Source organism: Diadema setosum, chromosome 17, assembly GCF_964275005.1.
Source record: "Diadema setosum chromosome 17, eeDiaSeto1, whole genome shotgun sequence".
Taxonomy (NCBI): Eukaryota; Metazoa; Echinodermata; class Echinoidea; order Diadematoida; family Diadematidae; genus Diadema; species Diadema setosum.
The window spans coordinates 13919274-13943953 of NC_092701.1; the positions used below are offsets into that span (position 1 = coordinate 13919274).

Here is a 24680-nt window from a genome sequence, read left to right on the forward strand (position 1 = left end):
CGTATTTATTTGTCACATCAACGAATATCAATCACGGCAATCACGGCCTGTCACATTTGCCTATCTCGTCTCACAGCGTTGTTTCACGTCCGTCCCGTTTTGTCCTTGATGGCCTGAAATGTGACTGCCGTGGTTGCCGGGAACATGGTGTAAACGCGGCTTTTAGCTTTACACAACCCAATTCCACATCTCCAAGAGCCTGAAATGCTCAAAAGCGAGATTCTCTTTGCAGGTCGACTTGAGAATGGACAGGTTGGTATTCCTCCTGTGCTGAAGCAGTCAAGCTGTAGGCCTATACATGTATCCCCTTTCCATGGTCAACTAGTCATGTGCCATCAAACAATGAAAGTATCGATCGGGCACCAGCAGACACATAGTCATGAATAGACATTGCGCTAATGGGCTCACAAACTCTTTTGTTGTATACATGAATATTGTCACTGGAGGCAGGTATCTACTGAGCTGAGCCTCTATCGCTGTGTACATCTTCATTCGAGTTTTATTGCGAAACAAGCACACGCGGATTAGTAACGGCATTGCACAAAACCCAAATCTCTTGAGAGATTTTGAAAGAGCGGGATCCGAAACCAGGGCCCCGTTGCTAGAAACTTTGCGTTTAAACGCAACTTGCAACTGATTGTCACTGACCATTCTGATTGGCTCAGGGTCTGCCCTATTAAGAAGACATGCATGCAACAATGATTTTGATTGGCCAGTGACAATCAGTTGCAAGTTGCGTTTAAACGCAAAGTTTCTAGCAACGGGGCCCTGGACCCGTTTCTAGACACTGTACGTTTTAAATTTGATTTGAAAAAAACAAACGCATATTCCCCAAAGTGCATGCAACTTTGCGATTTAAATGCAAGTGCGTTGCTGTGAAGATATGCGTGTGATTTCGTATGATTCTGTCGAGATAATTTTCAGTGTCGACTGAGTTGAAATAGGATGTGTGATTTTCCTTCCCTAAGTCGCCATGTGATTTTGTTTTGTTTAAATTTCTATTGCCATACTCTGAAAATGAATTGTTCTCGCGCTCCGATTCGCAACATTACCGCTCTGTACGGCGCGGGCCAGTCTGAAATAAAAAGAAGAAGAAAAATTTGTTAATCCGGAAACGACATCTTTCGGATTACTAACCTTCGTAAAGATGAATATCTTTCCATCGTCGGACTTTGATTTAACTTTGGACTGAGATTTATACCTTCGGAATAGCGAACTGCAGTAACAATAATTTGCTACTATTTTTTCACTGACATTTCGTGAAGCACGATGCGTTTCGGTAGTTTGAAACGTGTAAATGTTGCGATGTCTTTCCCCTGCTAGTGCAGACTAAGTTCGGTCACGGCGAAAGTTCCGTTACGAAATAAAAAAATATGATTCTTAAAGTCTTTTCAACAATAGCACGCTTCGGTATAGATTTTTATGCGTTTAAACGCAGTTTCTAGTTTCGTACAGAAACCGCAAGTCTTTTCTGCAACGCTCTTGCGTTTTAAATACAGCGTTGCTTGTGATTTTGATGGACTTGCATTTGACTTTTAGAATTGCGTTTAAACGCAATTGAGTTTAAGTTTCTTACAATTTTCTAGTGTCGGATGATTATCAAACGCAAGTCTTTTCAGCGTTCCGTGTGATTTGATGGACTTGCATTTGATTTTTGGGGTTGCGTTTAATTTTTGATTTTGCGTACGAAGTAAAAAATAATACAGGTCTTTTCAACAATAACTCACTTCCGTAGATGTTTAGAGATGCGTTTAAACGCAGTTTCTTATAATTTCGTACAAAAACTGCATGTCTTCTCGGCAATGCTCTTGCGTTTAAATACTAGCGTCGCGTGTGATTTGATGGACTTGCATTTGATTTATAGACTCGCGTTGAAACGCAACTGAGTTTTAAAGAAGTTCCCTACAATTTTCAAGTTTCGTACGATTATCAAACGCAAGTCTATTCAGCGTTCCGCGTGATCACAAGGACTTGCAATTGCATTTGATTTTCAGAGCTGCGTTTAATTTTTAATTTTGCGTACGAAAAAAACAAACAAAATAATGCAAGACTTTTCAACAATAACGCACCTCCGTAGATGTTAAGAGATGCTTTTAACCACAGTTTCTAGTTTCTTACGAAAACCACAAGTCTTCCCTGCAACGCTCTTGCGTTTGAATACAGCGTTGCGCGTGATTTGATGGACTTCATTTGACTTTAAGAGTTGCGTTTCAACGCAATTGAGTTTCAGGTTTGTACAACTATTTTCTAGTTTCATATGATTATCAAACGCAAGCCTTTTCAGCAACGCACTTGCGTTTATGTGCAAAGTTGCTCGTGATTTGATACACCTGCATTTAATTTTCAGTTGCATTTAATTACATGTAGTTGCATTTGATTACTTTTCTAAAAACGGGCCCAGGTTTCTATTAACGCTTCGGAATAATTAACGTTAGAATATTCGGTTAAACAGAAACACCTACACGTGTATCATGTTCTGATAATGATTTTCTACTAGGACCTTTATGTGTACACAGTTTGTGCGTTTTGAGAATAACGAGCAGGAGAAAAGGGGGAAAGTGAACTGCTTTGGGTAGGCAACTACATGTAATTCTCCAAAGAATGTAAATGAATGTATGCCCTTTCATTTCTGGCGTACAAGACAATGGACGCGTGGCGCGAACGCTACCACGCCGTACACTAGCGATACCGACTCGCGGGAAAACAATTCTTTTTCAGAGAATGGCGATAAGATTTTGAGCGAAAAAAAAAAAAAATATGTCGACTTAGACGAGGGAATAAACACGTATTTCAGCTCAGTTGGCACTAAAAAATCAGGTCGACTTACGCGAGTTGTCGACTTCTAAATGTCGACTAAGACGAAGAAATTTTCAAGGAATAACAAAGGCAAAAATCGGGACTTTTTTTATCGTGTCGACTTTACTGTACTATAGCTCCATAGTTTCAGCAGAGCCAGATGTGTATGCACCTCCCTGGTTTTCAGGCAGGCAGCTCTCATCAGCTAGCTCTCGCCAACTCCAGCACGTGTCTCCATCAGCATGCTCGTATTATACAGCACAGGGTTACTATACATAGCCCCTGTTCCCAGGCCCCATGCAATTGACACGATGTTTACGACCCATTCAGCGCGTACGCAAATTCCTTTACCCTGCGGTTTTGCCTGGCGGCAAACCTGCTTTGAAGTTCCTGGAAATTTCCACCAGCCTGTTGCCTGGCTGGCACGGCCATGGGTGTCAAGTTTCCGTCAATCTACCTAGCTATTGTGAATGTTTTTCTTAATACACTTGTCACTTCATTACACACATTTTGCTTCACCTGAGAAGCTGCTTACAAGAGTGGTCTCACGCTCATGTAAGGGGAATAAATACTCTTTCGGATATACTTTTTGATTACGCCTCTCGTCGACGCAAATTAAGGTAATCACAGCGTTACTAACGCGTAATAGTGCGATGCCTTTGGTGGTTTCATTTGTTTGCTAATTTGTCCGTTTTTTAAGCTTCCATGAAATCAACTGTGTATAAGTGTTCAGCACAAGACAAAGGGAAGACTTAATCCGGGCGTTCCCGAACGCTGGCTACATGGAGCGGTGGCTTCGTGGTCGATTGGGTGCAGTGAAGTTGACGCTATTGTGTTCGAAACAAAGGCACTAAACAAAAGACTTTTAAGCTGGCGTTCCCGAACGCGGACGGCATGGGCGCATGCCAAGCTCGAGCCAAGCTGGCTACTTAACAGATAAGAAGGCATGCCGGACGCGGGCGAACGCTCGTGATATTAAATCTGTTACGCCTAACATGTAACCGACTTTATTTACACAAGGAAATGTGTGATTTCACACGAGACTTGACGTAGAAAACAATTTTATTTCTTTTCTTTTTTTCTTTTTTTGGTGACATTCACATCAGAAAAATCTTGGGATTCCGGGGTACGAGCCTCGACTCTCGCTCTCATCAGGAGCATACATAGGTAAGCTCAGGCTATTGTGCGATACTTCCGGGTTTGCTCTTCACCCCATGACGTCATGGACATGCCCCCAAAATAACTACGGATCTTCCGATTGAACATGATTCAGAATGCAATTTTTCTAAGCAGCCGTTCTCCAAAACGCAATTTTCTAAAGGGATAAAGTAAAGGCCACTGTGTTTAACATGCTCTAAGCTTGAAATATGTATATAATCCAACAATATAGGCTTTTCCTTCAGTATTCTGCTTTAATATCTGAAGGTTGTTTGTTTTCAAAGATATAGTTTGTGGGGGAAAAATGCCAAAGTTTTTCAATAAGCCAGTTCGGGGTTAGCTCATGGGCACATGGGTACAAATGACCTACGCTTCTTTCTCAGTTGATTAGGCACTCCACTAGTTTCAAGTGACAGAAGGCATAAACTTGCCCAACATAACAATTTATGGAATTCATCAGTCATGTTCAAACAAAGGATGAACTTGCATAGACCAGGTGACCAGAATGATCCTTCCATTGGCATTTTGAAAAGCATCCATTTCATTATTTTGCATCGAATGTATTAACAATCTCTTTCTATTGATATTGTCAGACACCGCTTTTGCTGTCAGGTGGATGTGCTGGCAAGCACCACTTATAGGGATCACTTGAATAATTATTATATCACAGATGCTTATCTCAGTGAATTTAAAAACCACCATGCTCTGCTGGTACAGATGACCTTTTTCTGCTCATGCTCAAAGTGGAACCCCGAACTGGCTTATTTTTAGTGGCCCAAGGTCAACAGGGCACTGCTATTGTCAAGACCTGCCTAATAAAACCATACTCTTAAAGGCATTATTTCCCATTTGCTGATGCTTAAAAATAGTTCTATAATGTGAGTTCGGGATAGAAACAGTGTAAAAATGTCAATCAGTATAACTGATGTTAAGAATGGCTAGATATACAAAATGTGAACAATAGTTATAGAATTGTTTCTAGAATAAACCATCTACAGTTATGCTTTATTGAGAAAAACGGTGATATCTCCTTGTATTTTAGTTTTAATGCAAAATTTTTATATGGTAGGATGTTTTGTGATACAGTGGACTCCCATTATTATGAAGTCCTTGGGACCGGCAGTTTTCTTTTGTTATATCGAAATTTCATTATAACCGAACAAATAAACAATAAAAAAACAACATAGGGCTGATAATTTTGTGACCTGAATTTTTATTTCGTTGTAACCGGAATTTTGATATAACCATGTACATTATAATAGGAGTGCACTGTACAACTGGCCTACACATATCCATCAAATGTGATAACTCGAAAATTTTTTAAATCACTGCTCCCAATGGTAAACAATACCTTTAAGCTGTCACTGCTGACAAAGAAGTCAGAATATGCATAACAACTAATACTATACACACTCTCCTCATACACAAATATATACTCACATCAACTTTTCCATGAGAAAGGTTTTTCACACTCTCCAGGTACCTCTTCTGTTCTGCTATTGATCGATCCTGGAACAAGACCATAAAATCAACTTTAACTAGAAATGTCGCTAAGGCAACTGGTATGCCTCCGCCATAATGCACGATTTTCCTAACAGGTCTATAGTACATGTAGACAATGTGTGATTACATTTTCACAATTGGCAAAATATTAAAATTACAAGTTTGTCACAAATGTGTTGAATGTTCATCTTCCTTGACCTAGGTTTAATTGGATGAATAGGAGAGCATGTACTTGGGGATTTAAGGACTTTAACTTGACTTTGACCCATTCATAGTTTATGCATTGAGTAATTTTCAAGGTATGGAGAAAAAGTGCAATTTCTATAATGAAAAGTTCATTGTTACCATTTTCATCTGGCCTTTGACCCTAAAATTCATAGGATAATCACTGTCAGGCACAACATGCATAATTTACGTAGTAAGTTTCAAGATAACTTGAGCGACTTCTGAGATATGGAGGAAAAAGTTAGTTCAGCACTTTCCCTTGATCTTTGACCTTTTGACCTTTGAGGCAAACAAAAAAGAAGAAAAAAGAAAGCTTCCAGAGAATCTCTATTAGGTTATACATGCATACACCAGGTGTAAAAACAAAAAAGATAATCCTGCTGGCATTGCATAAATATGAGGGAAATAGTAAAATTTTGAAGTGTTGCCCTTGACCTTTGACCCACGAACCCTAAATTCTCTAGATATTCACTGCCAGTCAGTACATGTATATATACTATGTTCCATGAAGATACTCTGAACAATTTCCAAAATACAGAGAAAAAAATTAAGTTTTAATATTTTTACTTGACCTTTTGACCTTTGACCTCATGACCCCCAACTTTCACCAAAGAATCTTAATTGGGTTATACATGTATACACTAAGTTTCAAGAAAATATCTTCAGGCATTGCATAGATATGGTGGAAATAGTGAAATTTTACGTATTTGACCTTGACCTTTTGACCTTTGACCTTGAGCATGTGCACCCAAAAGTTGATAGGCACAACTTCACCCCCTAATACACATACATGCCAAGTTTCATTAGGATACCTCAAAAGGTTTTTTAGTTACGCTGTCCACAAAGTTCATTACGGACGGAAGGACAGACGGAAGGACGGACGGACGGACGGACAACCCGAAAACATAATGCCTCCGGCACCACTTCGTGGCGGAGGCATAAAAACTGGTATGTTGTTGAAGCACAGTGTCATAAATGTGTTGAACTAGGTTTGAATCAATTTCCTAAAGAAGACCAGAGCAATATTACTTTCATCAAACTTGAATGTTTCTCCTTTCTTTTTTGATTATGATACAGGCCGACCACTTGCATCACAGAAGTTCACTGATCTTGACCCTTGATTAACCTTTAACCCCTTAGAACAGAGGAATCATTTTCCTTATTCACTGCTATCCTCCTTCCTTATGTGTACTCCCCTGGAATCTTCCAGCTTCATTAAAAAGTCTATTGGCAATTTTAAACAAGCCTATATATAATTTCATTTTTTTTTTTTACCTCGCATCCTCATTTCATTTTGTTTACATATACTTGAATATCACATACTCTTTCCTCCCTTCATCATGTCATTACCCTCTGACATTCTTTAAAGGTAGGGAATCCCATTTGCATGCCTTAAATGAAGAGTTGTATAAATACAGTGGTATGTTGAAGAGAGTATCATTTTAGAAACTCCCATCAAGTATTGAAAGTGGAAGGTAACATTTAGTACATTTTTATTGACCGTTAGATTTTGAATTGAATTTTTTTCGGGGCTCACCGTAAATTCCAGTACATTACTAGGCTACCTTTGCAGACCCATGCACTGCATGTGTGTCCATCATGTATATTTTGTGAAGAAAGTTCATCAAAACTTACAAACATTTCTATATACATTCTTGCCACACATTCTATATGTTATTACATCAGCTCTTATACTTTTAGATTTGTGTTTATAGATAAAAAAAAAAAAATACAGAAGACTGCAACAAAAAGGCTTAAGTGTGGCTGACACACAGAACTACTGAGTAGTTGAGTTTTGTGCATTATTCAAATTGTAGATAACTGTTGACTTCCAAATTTCTCAGCAGTGGCCTAAACAAGTCCCCTGAGGTTCATATTTAATGTTTTGCTGTATTTTGGGAGGTCTGTAAAAGGTATACCCTACCTTTAAGCAGATACACTGGCTAAAAACCTGGCATATTTGGCCCAAGTTCAGTGACCCCTAAACCAATAAGAGAACCATAAATCTTCCACCCTATCACATAAATATAACTGTGAATTCATTTTTATCCTTCAGACAAATTACATCCTTGATTAATCTATCACTGGAGAATGACATCTTGTATGTTTTCAGTTAGGTGATCTTTGACCTCAAGCAAATTTGAATGAAATCTACCTAGAAATGTGGCAAGTAAAGCTCACATAAGAAATGTGAGGCAGCAACAATGGCAGTGTATGCCAATGAATCCAAAGATTTAATGGAGACAGCATCATGCAGGGTATACAATTGCACAGAGCTTGATGATTTGAAAGGAGGAAGCAGCATCTACATATTCACTACCAACTGCTCACACATCCAAGTAACAAGACAGCAAAATATACCTAAACCTGCTATGAAGTTTGATCACGCAAAAGGGGAATTTACTTGACAGTTGAAGAACACATGGAAACACAGGACATTCTACTTCAATAAAATATGAGTAAGTCTACTAAACAAACAAGGAAAAAAAAAAGTTGCTTGGTAGAATTACCCTTTGGGACAGCAGAGCATCAAGTTCAATAATCCTCGCTTTAGCAGCTTCCAACTGAATGGTTTTATGCTTCACAGCATCATGGCAATCTGACAGGATACAGGAAAGAATAACATTGCAACTAAGCAGTGTAGTCTGACTAGGTTTTGTTCAATATAGAAACAGAACATGTGTGGTTCATAACATTCCTGTATCATCCTAACCACATTAATTTTCAAGAATAATTGTACATGATGAATTTGTATAAATCAACGGCAAGAAAGGTGACATTTTATACTTTTGGTAAGCTAAGCTTGATTGACACTGCATTATACCATTACATCATACTGTACATCAAAGTTGTTGACAAGATTTCTTCATGCATGTATTTTGTTAATCTGCAGCGAATTGATGTAGCAACAGCAAATCAAATACATTTTCCTTTTCTCTTTGTCTTACCATGTGGAGAATACTTTTTAGTGTGTGAAGTATATTCTGTAGAACTCAATATTACATGAAACAGCCCATGCTATAGTAATCATAAATTGCTTGTATTGATTCCAATCAGCTGATAAAATATAGTTCTATCCAAACCTGTTAACTCTTTCTTGTAGTGTGCTTGCTTCTCCTCCTCCTGCTGAAGAATTGCCTGGTTAACCTTGCTCTCTTCAATCCTTTCTTTGTACTTGGTTATAGCCTCTCCAAGAAGTAGAATCTCCCGATTTAGTCTAGCAATCTAGAAGGTCGCAAATGTGTTGAGATGTCAGGGTATCACTTTCTAAAATCTGTTTTAGCATATCAACATCACTAACCAATTATGCAAAGTGATAAATGTGGTTAATAAAACCATTGGGGGTAAAGGGGAGTACTTTGACTTTTCTAATTTCAAGTTATACATATCCACAATGAAGAGGAATGATGCACAACAACCCTTTGCATAGTTACTGGTAGATATTATGTGTACAGTGTAACCTTCGAAGCTTTGAAGTCCTAGAGTACATTAGAGGAGGAAATAGGAAAGAGAATGCAGTAAAGAATGATATTTTGCGGCATGAAAATTTCACGAATTGGAGCCAACAGCTTTTTTCGCAGCATGAAATTTTTGCAAACTGCAATTGGCATTCAATGCATATAGTGTAGACAAGAACTTCAAATCTTGGCTCATGTGAAATTCAAATGCATGTGAACGTTTCTGGTTTTACAGTAATCTTTTCTGGTATAAAGAACAAACTTATTTCATGATGTGTAATCAATACTTACAGCACATTTCATGTCAATTTAAACAGAGTATATTTATATAATGAATAACGAACCTCATCTTTGAGATGCTTGTTTGTTGCAATATCTGCCTTAGTACTGGCTAACTCTTGTTCCATGTCCAAAAGTGAGGCATTAGATGTTTGGAGATCCTGAGGAAAGATTTAGTATAGAATACATTATCTCACAGTTCCACTCACTGTTGATAAAAGAACAAGCCAATTACATATACAGTCAACTTCGCTTACCTCGACGTTGGATTAGCCGAATATCACTTACCTCCGGGGCAAAATGAAAGTTCCGATTGTTCCTATGGAGTTTCCGTGTATTAACCCTAAAAAGACTGGCTATTTTGGTAGCTCGAAAGACTGGGGGGGGGGGGCCTAAAGGGCCCCCCCTTAAGATCTCGGCCGTGGATCGCGCGATCGCCGTGGAAATTTGCACAATGGTAGTGTGCGATGTAATCTACAAGATCGTATATTCAAATTTTACAAAATAGTCTTCTTTTATTTTATATTGATTAATTATGCTAATTTATGCGAGAAATCAGACTCTTTGATCTAAATCAGTAAATAAAGCTCCAAAAGTGCTCATTTTTGGTTTAATTATTCTTAGTGGCATTCTTAGCAAATGTACTTAAAAAAAAATCGGTATCAAAATTAATTTCTTATTTATTTTATTGTTTTATGAATTTCTTATGTATTTCTTTGTTTTTTCGACCTTTTGTTTTTGTTGTTTTTTTTAACAAAATTTGTGGCGGACACTTTTTAAAGCATAATACTCCTAAAACAAATTAATTTTAGCCATTGAGAGTAAAAATAAGCATATTTATATGAGCCATGTGAAAAAACTCAATTTGCATTGACTTTGTACACAAAATCACATTTTTGAGCCATTTTCGGCCTCACGTGCATGTACAAAAAGTTATGTAACTTCAGAACCGTACCCCCGGGCGTCACAAATTTGGTATCAAAATGTGCGGGAAACTCGAAAGAAAAAAGTCATAGAGCATCGCGGCGAGAGCATTGCGTGTTGCAGAGTAATCGCGCGAAATGTCGAGGGGGGGGGGCCTTTTAGGCCCCCCCCCCCAGTCTTTTTAGGGTTAAAACTCATGTAGCTCAAAAAAAATAACTCGAAGTTCGGTTACCTCGAAGGGAAATCTAATGTCCCGCTCTTACTTAACTTATTGTTTTTCCCAGCATGTTGCTCGAATCGAAATTGCAAACATCACTCAGCATTTCCGGTTAAAGGGAAGATAAACCCCAAGAACAATGTGGATTGAGTGAAAGCAGCAGCATTAGTAGAACACATCAGTGAAAGTTTGAAGAAAATCGGACAATCGATGCAAAAGTTATGAATTTTTAAAGTTTTGATGTTGGAACTGCTGGATGAGGAGACTACTAGAGGTTATGACGTATGAGTGGACTACAATATCAAGGAAATATAAAGAAAATACTACAAAAATCCATTTTTCATGAAAATTACAAATTCCATCAACTTGATATTGACATATGTTAAGGGTAGCAATTATTCCCCCTGCTTTCTGAAAGCGGTTGGTCCACTGCTCTTTCATAATTCTAGAAAAGTGAATTTTTGTTGAATATCCTTTATATTTTCTTTGTATTGTTGTCCACTCATACGTCATATCCTCTAGTAGTCTCCTCATCCAGCGGTTCCAACACCAAAACTTTAAAAATTCATAACTTTTGCATCGATTGTCCGATTTTTCTCAAACTTTCACTGATGTATTCTACTAATATTGCTGCTTTCACTCAATCCACATTGCTCTTTGGGTTTACCTTCCCTTTAAGCGCGCATGGACAGCAAAGACATGTCACAAATCTTTTCTCACTCGATTGTAAATATTCTGAGACCAGAACAATCGTGCGCCCAAAGAAATACCCGGTACACAAGAAAAATCCCCAACACCTACCTACACACGTACACGGTATGCACATAACACCCATGCCAATGGAGTGCTTAAGATAGCACTATGCTCTGTCCCATCATCTTCTTTTCTTTAACCACTGTGTTCTGATTTGCGATCGAGATAGTCATGCCGTGTGCGTAGATTTCTTAACCGTCGTGGCGCACCTGCTTAGTTATATCTTTGGCATTGATCACTGTCCACTGACCAAACATCAATCTCCTGCATAGTGCTTCTTTTTTTTTTTTTTTTTACTTTTTTTTTCACGAGTTTGTTTCATTAATTCTCCCCTGAAAACACAAGCACTGACTACTTTCTTCTCCTTTTTTTCAACAATGCGATTATGAAAATAGTTTGGTATATAATCTGGAAGTATAGGCCTAGCATAATAAAGAATAAAATAGACAGGGCTCCACACTAACTTTTATTTTTTGTGGCCCGATTGGGCCACCAATATCACTGATTTTCTTTTTTTGGTGGTCGAAAGTAAAATCTGGTGGCCCGAAAAAAAAATCAAGAAAAACATAAGAAAAATGAAATCGGTTCTACTAAACATAGAAAAATAAATATCAAGCATTATTGAAGTGATACAGATACCCATGTCAAAAACAAATGAATAGAAAATTCAATCATCTACTGTTATCCTGAGTTCTAAGATTTAGCAAACAGGCTTAGAGATTATTATAAAAGTTGATGCCTATTTAAGTGGTCAAAACTTGCATTTGAAATGAGAAAGTGGGAGCATTTGCAGACATTTGTAAACATCTGACATTTGTTTTAGCATTGTATAAAGAGCCGAAAGTGACCGTTATTCATTTCTCATTGTAAAAGCAATCATCCAACATTATATACTAGTATTTTATCACCTTACAGAGCCGAATATTACCGTTAATCATTTTCAAATGTAAAAGCAAACAACCAATATTCATTTTACCACATTACGGAGCTGAATGTTATCCTTATTTATTTGCGAACGTGAAAGCAAACATCCGCTATTTATTTCAGCATCTGAGCGGATTGATACTGTTAATCATTTCCAAATGTAAAAGCAACAATCTGTTATTTATTTTAGCAACGTATGGAGCAGAATATTACCGTTATTCATTTCCAAATTTAAAAGCAAACATCCGACATCTATTTCATTATCGTACGGAGCCGAATGTTACTGCTGTCCACATCCGAAAGTGAAATGAATCATCTGACAATTATTTTATCATCGTACGGAGCCAAATGTTACTGCTGTCCACTTCCGAAAATGAAATGAATCATCTGACATTTATTTTATCATCATACAGAGCCGAATGTTACTGTTTTTCATTTTTGAACGTCAAGGCAGACATCAGACATTTACTTTACCATCAAACGCAGCTGAATGTTACTGTTATTCATTTCGAAATGTAATAGCAAATATCCGATATCTATTTTAGCATCGTATGGGGCAGAATGTTACTGCTATTGACTTCCAAACATGCCAAACGTAACAGCAATCACTCAACATGTATTTTAGCATCTTCCGGGCCTGAATGTCACTGCCATTTACTTTCGAACGTAAAAGCAAACATCCGGCATTTATTTTATCATCTTACGGAGTTGAATATTATTGTTATTCATTTCCGAACGTCAAAGCAATCACTCGAAATGTATTTTAGCATCTTCTGGGGCTGAATGTCATTGCTATTTACTTTCGAACGTAAAAGCAATCATCTGACATTTATTTTAGCATCTTCTGGAGCCGAATGTTATTGCTATTTACTGTTGAAAGTATAAGCAAACATCTGACATTTATTTAATCATCGTACGGAGTTGAATATTATTGTTACTCATCGGGCCACCAAAAATCTGGTGGCCACCTGATCGGGCCACCAAAATCTTTATTTCTGAAATTTTGATTTCAATTTCGATTTTCATTCAATTAATTCATATAAAAGTCAATTCAATTCCAATTGACAAGAATGCAAACAATCGGTAGGCACTATAGCAGATACCATGTTAAACATCGATAAACGTCGGAAACGTAGGATACGTTGAAGAAAATTCGACGTACGCGTACCTCGAAACATTTTCTTCAGTCCCGACTAATTCGAGGTATGCGAGGTTGACTGTATTAGAACATTCAAAAAAATGAACAACAAACAAACCAGAAGTACTCATTTCCACACAACATGAGTGTATCCCCTAGGTTGCTGGAATATAGGGGTTTAATAAGGGTATACAATGATGGACCTGCATACCAAAGAAAAACATCAGACCCAGTGGGTCTAGCACTGTACTCTTGCAGACTATTACCTAAGAAGAACATACAGGGGGAGGGAGCTCCAGGGGGCTTGGTGTCCATTTGTATATTCTATCACACTGCCGATAATACCTGCCAAATTTGTACAAAATTTGACCATGCGTTTTTTGTTGTTGTTTTTAAAAAAGAATAAAATTGTGTAAACTGGCCCCCTATTTGGTCATGGCCCTAAGGGGGCCACCTCTGGATCTGCCACAAACAAACTTGAAAGTATACCCACTAATGTATTTACTCAGAGCATTTCAGTTCTTAAAGGGATCGTATAGTTTTGGTTGAGACCTAATTTCAGGTTTCTTACATTTTTTGGTGAGATAATGAGAAACCTCTAATGAAATATGAAAGAGCATGTAATTCTATGACAAATTCAACATTTGATGAAAATTGGTTTTAAAATGGCTGAGATATCCAAAAAAGAGCAATTCTAATAAAGTGTGGGACCCACACTTTATTATGATCGCTTTGTTTTACTTTGTTTATGGATGTTTCAGTCATTCCAAACCAGATTTTCATCAAATAAACTTTGAATTCCTCTTAAAATGGTATGTTCTGTACTATATCATAAGTGTTTTCTTGGTATCTCGCAAAAAAGTAATAAGCCCAATTCTCATCTCCACCAATACTGTACCATCTCTTTAAAGAAGAAGATTTTGCAAAAATTCTCCAGTCTGGGGGTTCTGTGCCATTTGTACAAATATATTCAATCACCCTGGCAATAACACCAATCAAGTTTGGTGAAAATTTGACCATTTGTTTTAGAGGAGATAAATATGAAAACTGGTCCTAAATTTGCTCCTCACCCAAGGCAAGCATCCCTGGATCCACCATGAACAAAGTTAATTTTTGTAGTGATAACCCTCCATTATGAACAGCAGAACAATGTAGAATCTAAGTGTCCCCCGATACATGTACATACCATTGACATAATAAAAATCTGTGAATATGCCGATTGCCAGGAACATCAAAACTAGGGATAAATGTAATGTCACTGTAACAAACATAACATTTTCCAGTCTTGCGATGATCAACAATGATAGATAAGGAGACTGAATGTAGACATTATAAAAAAGGATATTATTTCAGAAACAAAATATTAAATGGAATAAAGTCACATAGAACTAAAATACTTTTGCCCGAGTGCTGTAAGAGTTGTCACTTCTTTGGGAGAAAAAGAGAACTAACAAGAAGACAGTAACCTTCTTCATCTTGTCCACCTCTTGCTTGTGAGAAACTAGTAGCTTGTTAAGCTCCTCATTGCATTCCATAAGATGGACCTTATCAGATTCAAGCTTCCTGTAGATAAGATGGATGCAATATCATGTCATCCAACACTGCATGACAATGCAATGACAACAACAACAAAAGAAACCTGCAGTTTGGAAAACAAGAAATATATACTGTACAATTACAAAATACCTTGAATTTTACTATCACAACCTGTCTCTAACTTATGACTATTAAACAAGAAAATACAAACCAATTTAAAAAAAAAAAAAAAGACTGGCAGAAGAAGAATTATATCCTATACATGTAATCACCTGAGGGCCGTGACCATGGCATCACAAAATTTTGCAGGATCACCTTCAAGTAATGATGTACATATCTTGCAATATTGATAGATTTCCCCTTGAGTAGAAAAATAATGTTTCATTTGTTTGGATATTACATTTTGAAACAAGACGGTTGAATACATGTATATATACGATTTTGAAATGTGAAAGTCACAAATATTTAGTAGTACCCACAGGTGATACTACAAACCTCTATTAAACAGTTGGCTTTCTTTAAGAAATTGATGAATACACTTATTTACCATACTTTGTCTGCTTCTTATTTCCTGTGTGATTATCTGTTTACAATTTCAGAGAAATCTTATCTAAATAATATAAACCATTAACACTGCTGCTGTATGATGCTGGACATTGTCATTTACAAGTTCATTATGGCTCTCTTACATACATACATGCATGTAATTTCAATTTGACTGGTTAAAGTGTGATACGGGAACAATACATTTCTGATGGACTAGTGAAAAAAAAAGATACAATAGCTTGTAGTAGTAGCATCTGAGAAAGTGCTCACACCATATGTCTCTTCAAATGCCTTTACAACCTGTACACAGATTGCACATGAGGAATTGGTTTCTTTTGGTCTAGGATCTGTAAAAGACAAATAACCAGCTTCCTTCACATTCCTATCTCTATCAAGAACAATTTCAGATTTGGAAATGAAGAACATACAGAAATGTTACAGAAACTATTTTCAAACTTGAAAAACAATATCTGAAGAAAAAAGTTTGATATTCTAATAAATACAGATCAGAGTGCAATACAGGCATGAGATGAGTTACAACTTGATAGTAAACCTAGTCACTTTTAAAATGTATTCTTCAACATATTGATGACAACTGTTATGGATATCAAGTTTGACTACCCCCACCCCCACAAAAACAGTTAATAAGTTGCAAGAATAGAATGACTTTGTATCAATTATTGCTGTTTTCCTATTCACATACATGTATCACACATTTGCGTAGCATGGGGCAAGTGCTGCAGCACAAATCTGCAAAGTGTTTGAATGCACTACTACTACGACTACTCCTGCAACTTTTAAGGCTGAAACTTGATAAGAGGGAGAGATAAGGAGAGAGATGGGGGAGGGGGCTACTCACTGAATATCATCTCGTAACTTCTGGTCCTTGAGGCTGCAATCATTGCTGAACTGGCGTTTCTCCAGCTGTAACTGCTTGACCAGAGTACTGAGTCGAAGGATTTCTTCCTCTTGGAGGCGGAGCTGGTCCTTCATGGCAGTGTTCAGCTCCTCGAGTGCCTTGGCCTGAATACAACCATAGGTAGTATGACAAGTTTTTAAAGAGCCATGACTTACACTGATAAATGCTGTCATTCCGCATCTTCTGAGACATTTCTCCTGCACAACTGCCTACTCTGCATCATAAACTAAACCCTCCCCCTCCTTCAAAATCAATATTTTCAAATATTCAGGCCTTTTGTTCCCTACTTTCGATTAAAGTTTACTTATGATATTACATGTACATATGAATGTATATGCCATTGACTTTGTGAGCATTATATTTCCAGAATTGGGTGTTGCACAAAAATATTTACAAGTAGCTGAATTTGTGATTGAAAACCACAGTGCCAGAATGAAAAGTAAATACATTATTCTTTTTGAGGACAAAAGTTCATCATTTCCCACTGATATACAGGGCATGTGTGTGTGTGTGTGGGGACAATATTTTTCTGAGTTTTAATGTGAATATCAGTCAACTTGCAAAATTCATGACAATAAAAACTATGAAAAGTACATGTACACAGCATTCCTTTTTTCCAAAATAAAAAGAAATGTCCTCCAAACATATTTTTTAAACTAAACTTCTAGTCTGTTCCATATAGTATGCCCACTCAAGATGAAGAGAGAGAGAGAGAGAGTGCCTTGTGAGTCTTGCCAAGGAGCCGTCGGTTCCTGCCTGCATGAACTTCCCTCTTATGTCTCTCATACAGGAGCTGGTTGTGCAGGAGCTGGAGCTGCCCCTTCAGCACATTGATCTCATCAGCTGGAGGAGAGCCACCATAATGAGTCCAGTTCACAGACTTCTGGCTTGTTAGAGGCAGTCTGCCAACCAAAAAGAGGAATGAACTTTCAACTCTACAAGCAATGTAAAATGCACAGGGATATGATACTTTTAAAACCAGAGTAATGCCCCGAGGAAAAAGAAAAATGAAATATGACATTCCCCAGTCACATCTGAATATTTGCACATACATTTTGTGTTTTGGCAAACAGGTACAAGTGAGCTCATGAGTATATTTTCCTGCCAGAGAGAAGACAAGTAAGATAATGTGATGATGTAATGATATTACTTTTTGCCACTAACTCAACATCTCCATGGAATCATTTTTTTTTTTTAACCTTTAGTATTGTCACTAGCATGTTCATATTAATAATTGTAGAGTCATTTCTACCCTGTCTGTCAATTATAGTCCAAGAGCATTAGTTTTAACCTGGACATTTTTGGTAACAAGCTGATTTTTTCAGGATAGGTCCAGAAAAATGTCTAGAATAACATACTAAAAGTCCTCATAAATCCTCTTTGAGCGTTTTCCGCAATCCAAGATGGCGTCCAAAATGGCCGCTATATCCAGAAATTCTTATAACTTTTCAACCAGAGAACCCAAATATAAAATTTAAATGCCTAAATATATGTTTTGAAGCATGAAGAACTCAATAAAACACATATTAAGAGATGTTGATGCACGCAAGAACCGCAATCCAAGATGGCGTCCAAAATGGCCGCCATATTTTGAAATTCTTATAACTTTTCAACCAGGTAACCCAAATACAAAATTTAAATGTCTAAATATATGTTTTGAAGGATGAAGAACTCAATAAAATACATATTAAGAGATTTGACGGACATAAGTACCGTAATCCAAGATGGCGTCCAAAATGACCGCCATTTCCTGATTTTTTTTTTCTCATAATTTTGCAAGTAGATTTCAACTGTACACCCTTGTAATGTCGAAATATACGTTTTGAGTCACAGGGAACCAAATATAATACTTATTCTGAGATTTTGAAACACAAATAAAGCATTTAAGCACTTCAGAAATCCAAAATGGTGTCCAAAATGGCTGCCATTTCCTGTTTTTCTCATAACCCTGCAACTACGTAACCGCGATGCGCACTTATTGAGACATAAGGAACCCAACAAAATACTTATTCAGTGATCTTGAAGCAGGTAAGTACAAATAAAACCACGTGAGTTCTTCGCGAAAACCAAATGTTGCCCAAAATGGCCGCCGTTTGTTTATCACGAGACAAAGATATTCAACATAATGTTCGAGATCCAACAACTCAGATGGTCTGGTTGTAAAGGTTCGCTTGGATGCATCCCCCCCCCCCCATTTCAAAATATGGCGGCCATTTTGGATGCCATCTTGGATTACGGTACTTATGTCCGTCAACATCTCTTAATATGTATTTTATTGAGTTCTTCATCCTTCAAAACATATATTTACACATTTAAATTTTGTATTAGGGTTACCTGGCTGGAAAGTTTTAAGAATTTCAAAATATGGCGGCCATTTTGGACGCCATCTTGGATTACCGTACTTGCGTGCATCAAAATCTCTTGATATGTGTTTTATTGAGTTCTTCATGCTTCAAAACATATATTTAGACATTTAAATTTTGTATTTTGGTTCTCTGGTTGAAAAGTTATAAGAATTTCTGGAAATGGCGGCCATTTTGGACGCCATCTTGGATTGCGGAAAACGCTCAAAGAGGATTCATGAGGACTTTTAGTATGTTATTCTAGACATTTTCTGGACCTATCCTGAAAAAATCAGCTTGTTACCAAAAATGTCCAGGTTTAAGCCTTTTTTGACCTAATGCTCTTGGACTATTAACATCATCATTGGACATTCCCAGCTGCAGAAATTCCCATGGTAACATTGCTGCAGAAATTATCATGTCATCTGTACATTGTAATCTGTGAATTACACTGCATATCTAATATCAGAGAAAAATCAGTTGAAACTGGTTAAAATCATAAGATCTGCACCAAACAGAAATGTATGAAGAAAACTCAACAAATCAGGAGAGAAATAGAAAGTTCTAAATCCTGAAATGTGTTGCCAATTCGACAAATAGATACAAAATATAGTTAATGAAGTATGAAGTATAGCATAGTATAAAAACTAGAAATGTCACTATGGCGACTGGTATGCCTCTGCCAGGTTGGATGGTTCTCCCAATGGGTCTGGAGTATGTCTTGACAATATGAGATGACAGCTTCACAAAAGTGGCAAAATACTGAAATAACATGTTTGTCACAAATGTGTTGAGTGTTTACTTTCCTTGAACTAGGTTTCCTTTGGATGGATGGCTAAATTGTTTAAGAGAGCAAGTATTGGGGAATTTGTGCATTTTCAAATTTCCCTTTTTTCAAATAACCCTTGAACTTTAGACTCCGTGGACCACAATTTTTTAAATAATCACTTACTGGCAACATCCATTTTCATCAAAATACTTTTTAAAAATATAGGGACAAAATTGTAACATTTTAACATTTGCATCTGACCTTTGACCCCATGGCCAAAATCTTTCATTACAAAATCACTGTACGGTATTAACAATCGAAAATGGTGTTAAACTTTATGACTCAATACACGATATTTACCTCCAGAATTTTCAGCTATTGACGCTACAGCCTGAGATCAAAAGTTTAATACAATTTTCAGTTGAATTCCAATACAGATAAGCTTCTACTCTGGTATTACCAATCGATTATAAAACATTACATAGCAACCATGATAGGATAGATATGTTCTCAGACTGCAATACTGTCCTAATACCTTTTTGGCTAATATTTAATTTTTTTTTTTTACCCAACTGAAATTGTATAACGCCGTAATTTCACACATTTCTCATGCATATGTGACTGTTTCAGAGCAAAAATCAAAGTTTCTACAGGCTTAGAAAAACTATGTATTATGTTATGCCATAATGAGATGTGTACAATGTATGCCCCTGGCACCCTTCTGGGCTACTCTTGGGGCAGAGGCATACAAACACTTACCTGCTGAGTTCTTTGTCATGCACCTCATCACTCATGGCAATATGCCTGTCTAGTATTTCTGTTGGTGAGAACACCATGTGGAGAGGATTGGTCACACTCTGCACTTCTGATGATGTCACATGGTCACCTTTGCTCCGGGAGACAGATGTGTTCATGTCCGAGTGAGATGTGTATAGGTATGAAGGTGTGACAAGAGGGAAAAGGTGGCTGAATGCCATGAAGGCTTGATGGGCAGAGGTGTGGGCACTGCTGGTAAATGTGTAAGGGGACTCTATGCTGTCCACTGAGCAGTCTCTAATTGGGGTGAAACCTTGGTTAATGCTGGACTGCCTATGAGGAGTTTCATGTGGTTCTTTATGGGCTAATTCTGTCTCCTCTGTTGCCTCTCCAGTGGCATACACTGGCCTTTCTCCTGGCCTTTCTGAAGAGGTATTACCAGCACATTCTTCATGAAAGAGTTTTTGACTGATCTTCTGCCCTTCTCCTGGACTATGATGAGGACCCTCACTGATGCTGTTTTGCTCTGCATTACTCTGACACTCACCAGCCTGTCCTGATGATTTGTCAGTGCTCTGCCCTTCTCCTGGTTTTTCTGAGTCACAAAGAGAGTCCGAGTGTTCTGCTGGTAGATCATTGCTGTCCTTCTCTTCTGCCATTTCATGTCCTGAAGGACCAAATGATCTGCCAACCTCAAACTTGGGTGTACTGTTCATCACAAAGCTGTAATTGGGGGTGCCATTCAAGGCAGTGCTGATGTAGTGTGTGGACTCCTTACTTTCACCTTTGTGCTGGTTTAAACCAGCAATGACCTTGGACATGAATTCCTCATTGTGCTGTGGACTGCTGACGATAGAAAATACCTCAGCATTGTTTGCATCCTCTGTGAAAAATCAAACAAAACAAGCAAACATGCCAACATACAAAGAGATAAATGGCATATATGGCATAATTGGCATAAATGGCATTAAAATAAAAAACAAATAGGAGAAAGCAAATAGCTACACATTACTAAAAGCTGAAATTTGTTACTGCATATTTAGGATTTTGTCCAATTTTCTCTCATTATAGGTCTCCATATGATTTTTAAACTAAAAATTAAAAAGTTGCTTTGAATATAAACTGTAATATTGGGCCAGAGGATGAAATCATGCCTCCCTGCTTTAATACTGTATTCAATATTCTTAATTACCTCATTAAAAAGTCATCAAAGCATACATGCAATATCAAACGATGATATATATCTATATACACAGTGTATATACACAGTGTGTTGTTTCAAAATATATTACAAAAAGCTGCATCGCTTCGGCGATCCCTCGCATATATTCCAAAGTTGATTTACATCCTTTGGGTTTAAGTCAGGTTAATGTGTGTGTGTGTGGCACACATACACACACTATAGCTTCTGACCACACGAGCAAAGAGAGTTAAGGGTTTGGGACGAACACCGATCTAGGACTTTCAATAGCTCAGTCGGTAGAGCACCGGTCTAGTAATCCGGAGGTCTCGGGTTCGAATCCCGATGAAAACCCATTTTCTTTGCTCAAAGTTTTCGCTATTCACTATTTGTTTCTGGTCAGTTTTCTGTTCCTTGTTTCAAAATATATTACAAAAAGCTGCATCGCTTCGGCGATCCCTCACATTTATTCCAAAGTTGATTTACATCCTTTGGGTTTATGTCAGGTTAATGTGTGTGTGTGTGGCACACATACACACACTTTAGCTTCTGACCACACGAGCAAAGAGAGTTAAGGGTTTGGGACGAACACCGATCTAGGGCTTTCAATAGCTGAGTCGGTAGAGCGGCGGTCTAGTAATCCGGAGGTCTCGGGTTCGAATCCTGATGAAAACCCATTTTCTTTGCTCAAAGTTTTCGCTATTTATTATTTGTTTCTGGTCAGTTTTCTTTTCCTTGTTTCAAAATATATACACAGTGTATATATACATTGTATACATCACTGAAGGTGATTAACACCTGTCTGACATTTCTGTACTGGTATAACGCGCTCTTACCATAGCAGCCACTACCTGTCATATTTGTCCTGCACAACTTTGCACAGTCCAACAAAATTACCAAATTTGATTTGCTCTGCTTAAAAATTGGAGAAAAAGGTTCATCTGCAAGTTTGTTTGTTTGTTTTTTTCCTGATTGGGGGCCATGATGCACTGTTACCAACGTAACACAATTCTGAAACTCTTGAAAATTTTCCCAGCAGATCACACTCATAATGTGTGCTAAATTTATTCTGCTTCGTGTAAAAACTGGATAATTTCAATCTGCAGCATTTTGTCCATATTTGGGGGCCATAATACACTGTAACCATGGCAATGCACTTTCCAGTACTCTTCAAAAATGTGTCTTGAACTACTTTACACAGAGATTTTCATGTGTGCATAGAGGACATGGGAAAGTACAGATATCATCCTGGCCCACATACTTTGTAGTGTACTCCAAATATTTGGAGTATCACTACATTGTGGTGGCTAAAACTACAAAAGACTGCAACAAATATTTTTATCAGAGTGGAAAGACAAGCATAAACAAAATAAAATGAATTGATGAGAAAAAGAGCGTTTGATCACCTTGTTCTCTGTGGTCTCTGTGCTCAGCAGACAGATCTTTGATGACATTTGGTAAATCCTTTAGAGAGACTGATGTTCCATGCTCATCAGACGAGTCTTCCTGCTGAGCTTTATGACATTTCACTTTTTGCTCATTTGTTTCTTCAACAGAATCCTCCAACACTCTTTCTTCAAGCCCTGGTCCTGGCCCCCTGCCAGATGAGTGCAGTGACCTAACCGTAGACTCTCGATTGCTGTTCTGATTTTCACCTGGTTTACAGGCCTGACGCATGAAAGATGCTCGCCCGCCAAAGTTAAATACAGAACGATCAACACTCCCTTTTCGGATGGGGGATGTAGGTAACCATGCACCATTGGCTTCATAACCAGGTGTAGATGGAGCAGAAGTTGTTCTCTGAAGAATGTTCTGATGTCGGGGTAGAGCACTAGGTCCCTTGCGAACAGCTTTGCGAACTGCTTTGCTTGGCGTGTGTCCTTCACTGATGTTAAAGAGGCGCTGTGTCTGGTCCTCACCAAGAGCTGAATGTGGAGAGTCACGGGGAGTGGTAAGGGAGCTTGATGGGTCTCCATATCCCATTTGGAGAGAGGATGTTGTGCTGAGATCCATCAAACTGCCTCCAGGAGAAGGAGGGTGAGAGCTGGGAGGGGTGGTCAGTCCACAATCCACTGCAGGACTCCACATCATGGAGAGGATGGCTTGAGAGGAAATCAGGCTGGACGTTGGGTCTGGCTTCTTTGGCAGGCTGGTAGGAGTCTGTTGCTTGGTGGATGACGCATGTTTTGTGTCACTTGATGGTAGTGAATCTGATAATGTCAAACACACCAAGATGTAATGAAAGATAATACATTAGCTTATTTTACTATACACAGCAGTCAGATGTTGCAAGTGAACATTTGTACCTAAAGCTATGACTCAAGAAATTTTTTTTGCGAGTTCAGAGACCTTTAATCTGTGACCCACCATCATTCTAATGGTTATGCAACCATCAATTTATTACTACCCTGTCTATCAATCTTCAGCACCATGAGACATTCCTATCTGTGGTAGTAGCTGGAATGACAGCTTTTAGCAAAAGTAAACAACCTTTCAACACTCTCATTTCATAAAAATATATATAAATTTGTTTCTATCCATCCTTCCAATCAATATAAGTCACCTTTCAGTGACTTTTATAACCTTTAGCCAAGAGAGACTTTTCCCAAAATGTATTCAGTGCATCTACATCTCATGAAGCATACCAAGGCCTGGTATCAAGAAAATCCTAAGAAGGATTGTCTTTCAACTCTTTATATGCCAAGTTTGCATGCCTGACTCAGTTGATGGCGTGCCAAGTTCACATATTCTGCTCAAAAGCACAAACACGCCCAAACCGATCAATAAATCGCCAAATGAAACAGTTTAATCAAGTGTTTCGTGTGATTCCACTCCTGTCACATGTAGCTTGAATTTCATGTGGTGATTGACCATCAAGCGGTGCTCCCTACTGCATTTGCAAGAAGATATTAAGTTTCTGCCGCTCCTTTCTGTCCAAAAGTCATGCCTCTGCAATAATATACCTACTGGGCATTTGAAAGAAAAGCAATCAAGATTTGTTATACAATTTGAATCAAAGCAAATCTTGGTATTTCCTCTACAACTTTGCTCATTGCATGTTCAGGGTAACAAAAATCTATAAAAATTACATAGATTTGAAAAAAAAGAATGTTTTCCCGACACATATAACTACATTGCTGTCTCAGAATAATATGGCACACAGGTTTACACCATGGCATAAGAGTTTTTATCAAAATAATGGGACTTGGGATGGGCAGACTGACAACCTGTAAAAAACATGTGTCCAGTAGCCTGCA

The 24680-nt window shown here is 37.9% G+C and overlaps 1 protein-coding gene across 1 annotated transcript in view; it reads right to left on the reverse strand.

Moving 5' to 3' along the window:
- Window positions 1-24680, reverse strand: part of LOC140240733 (hamartin-like) — a 63807-nt gene that overhangs the window by 7853 nt on the left and 31274 nt on the right. Inside the window, exons 9-17 of the mRNA XM_072320497.1 lie at window positions 22830-23633; window positions 20247-21126; window positions 17098-17278; window positions 16317-16480; window positions 14842-14938; window positions 9485-9580; window positions 8766-8907; window positions 8193-8281; window positions 5395-5463 (exon numbers count right to left, since the gene is read on the reverse strand). Coding sequence (XP_072176598.1) covers window positions 5395-5463; window positions 8193-8281; window positions 8766-8907; window positions 9485-9580; window positions 14842-14938; window positions 16317-16480; window positions 17098-17278; window positions 20247-21126; window positions 22830-23633 — 2522 coding nt within the window. The remainder of the gene's footprint in view (window positions 1-5394; window positions 5464-8192; window positions 8282-8765; window positions 8908-9484; window positions 9581-14841; window positions 14939-16316; window positions 16481-17097; window positions 17279-20246; window positions 21127-22829; window positions 23634-24680) is intronic.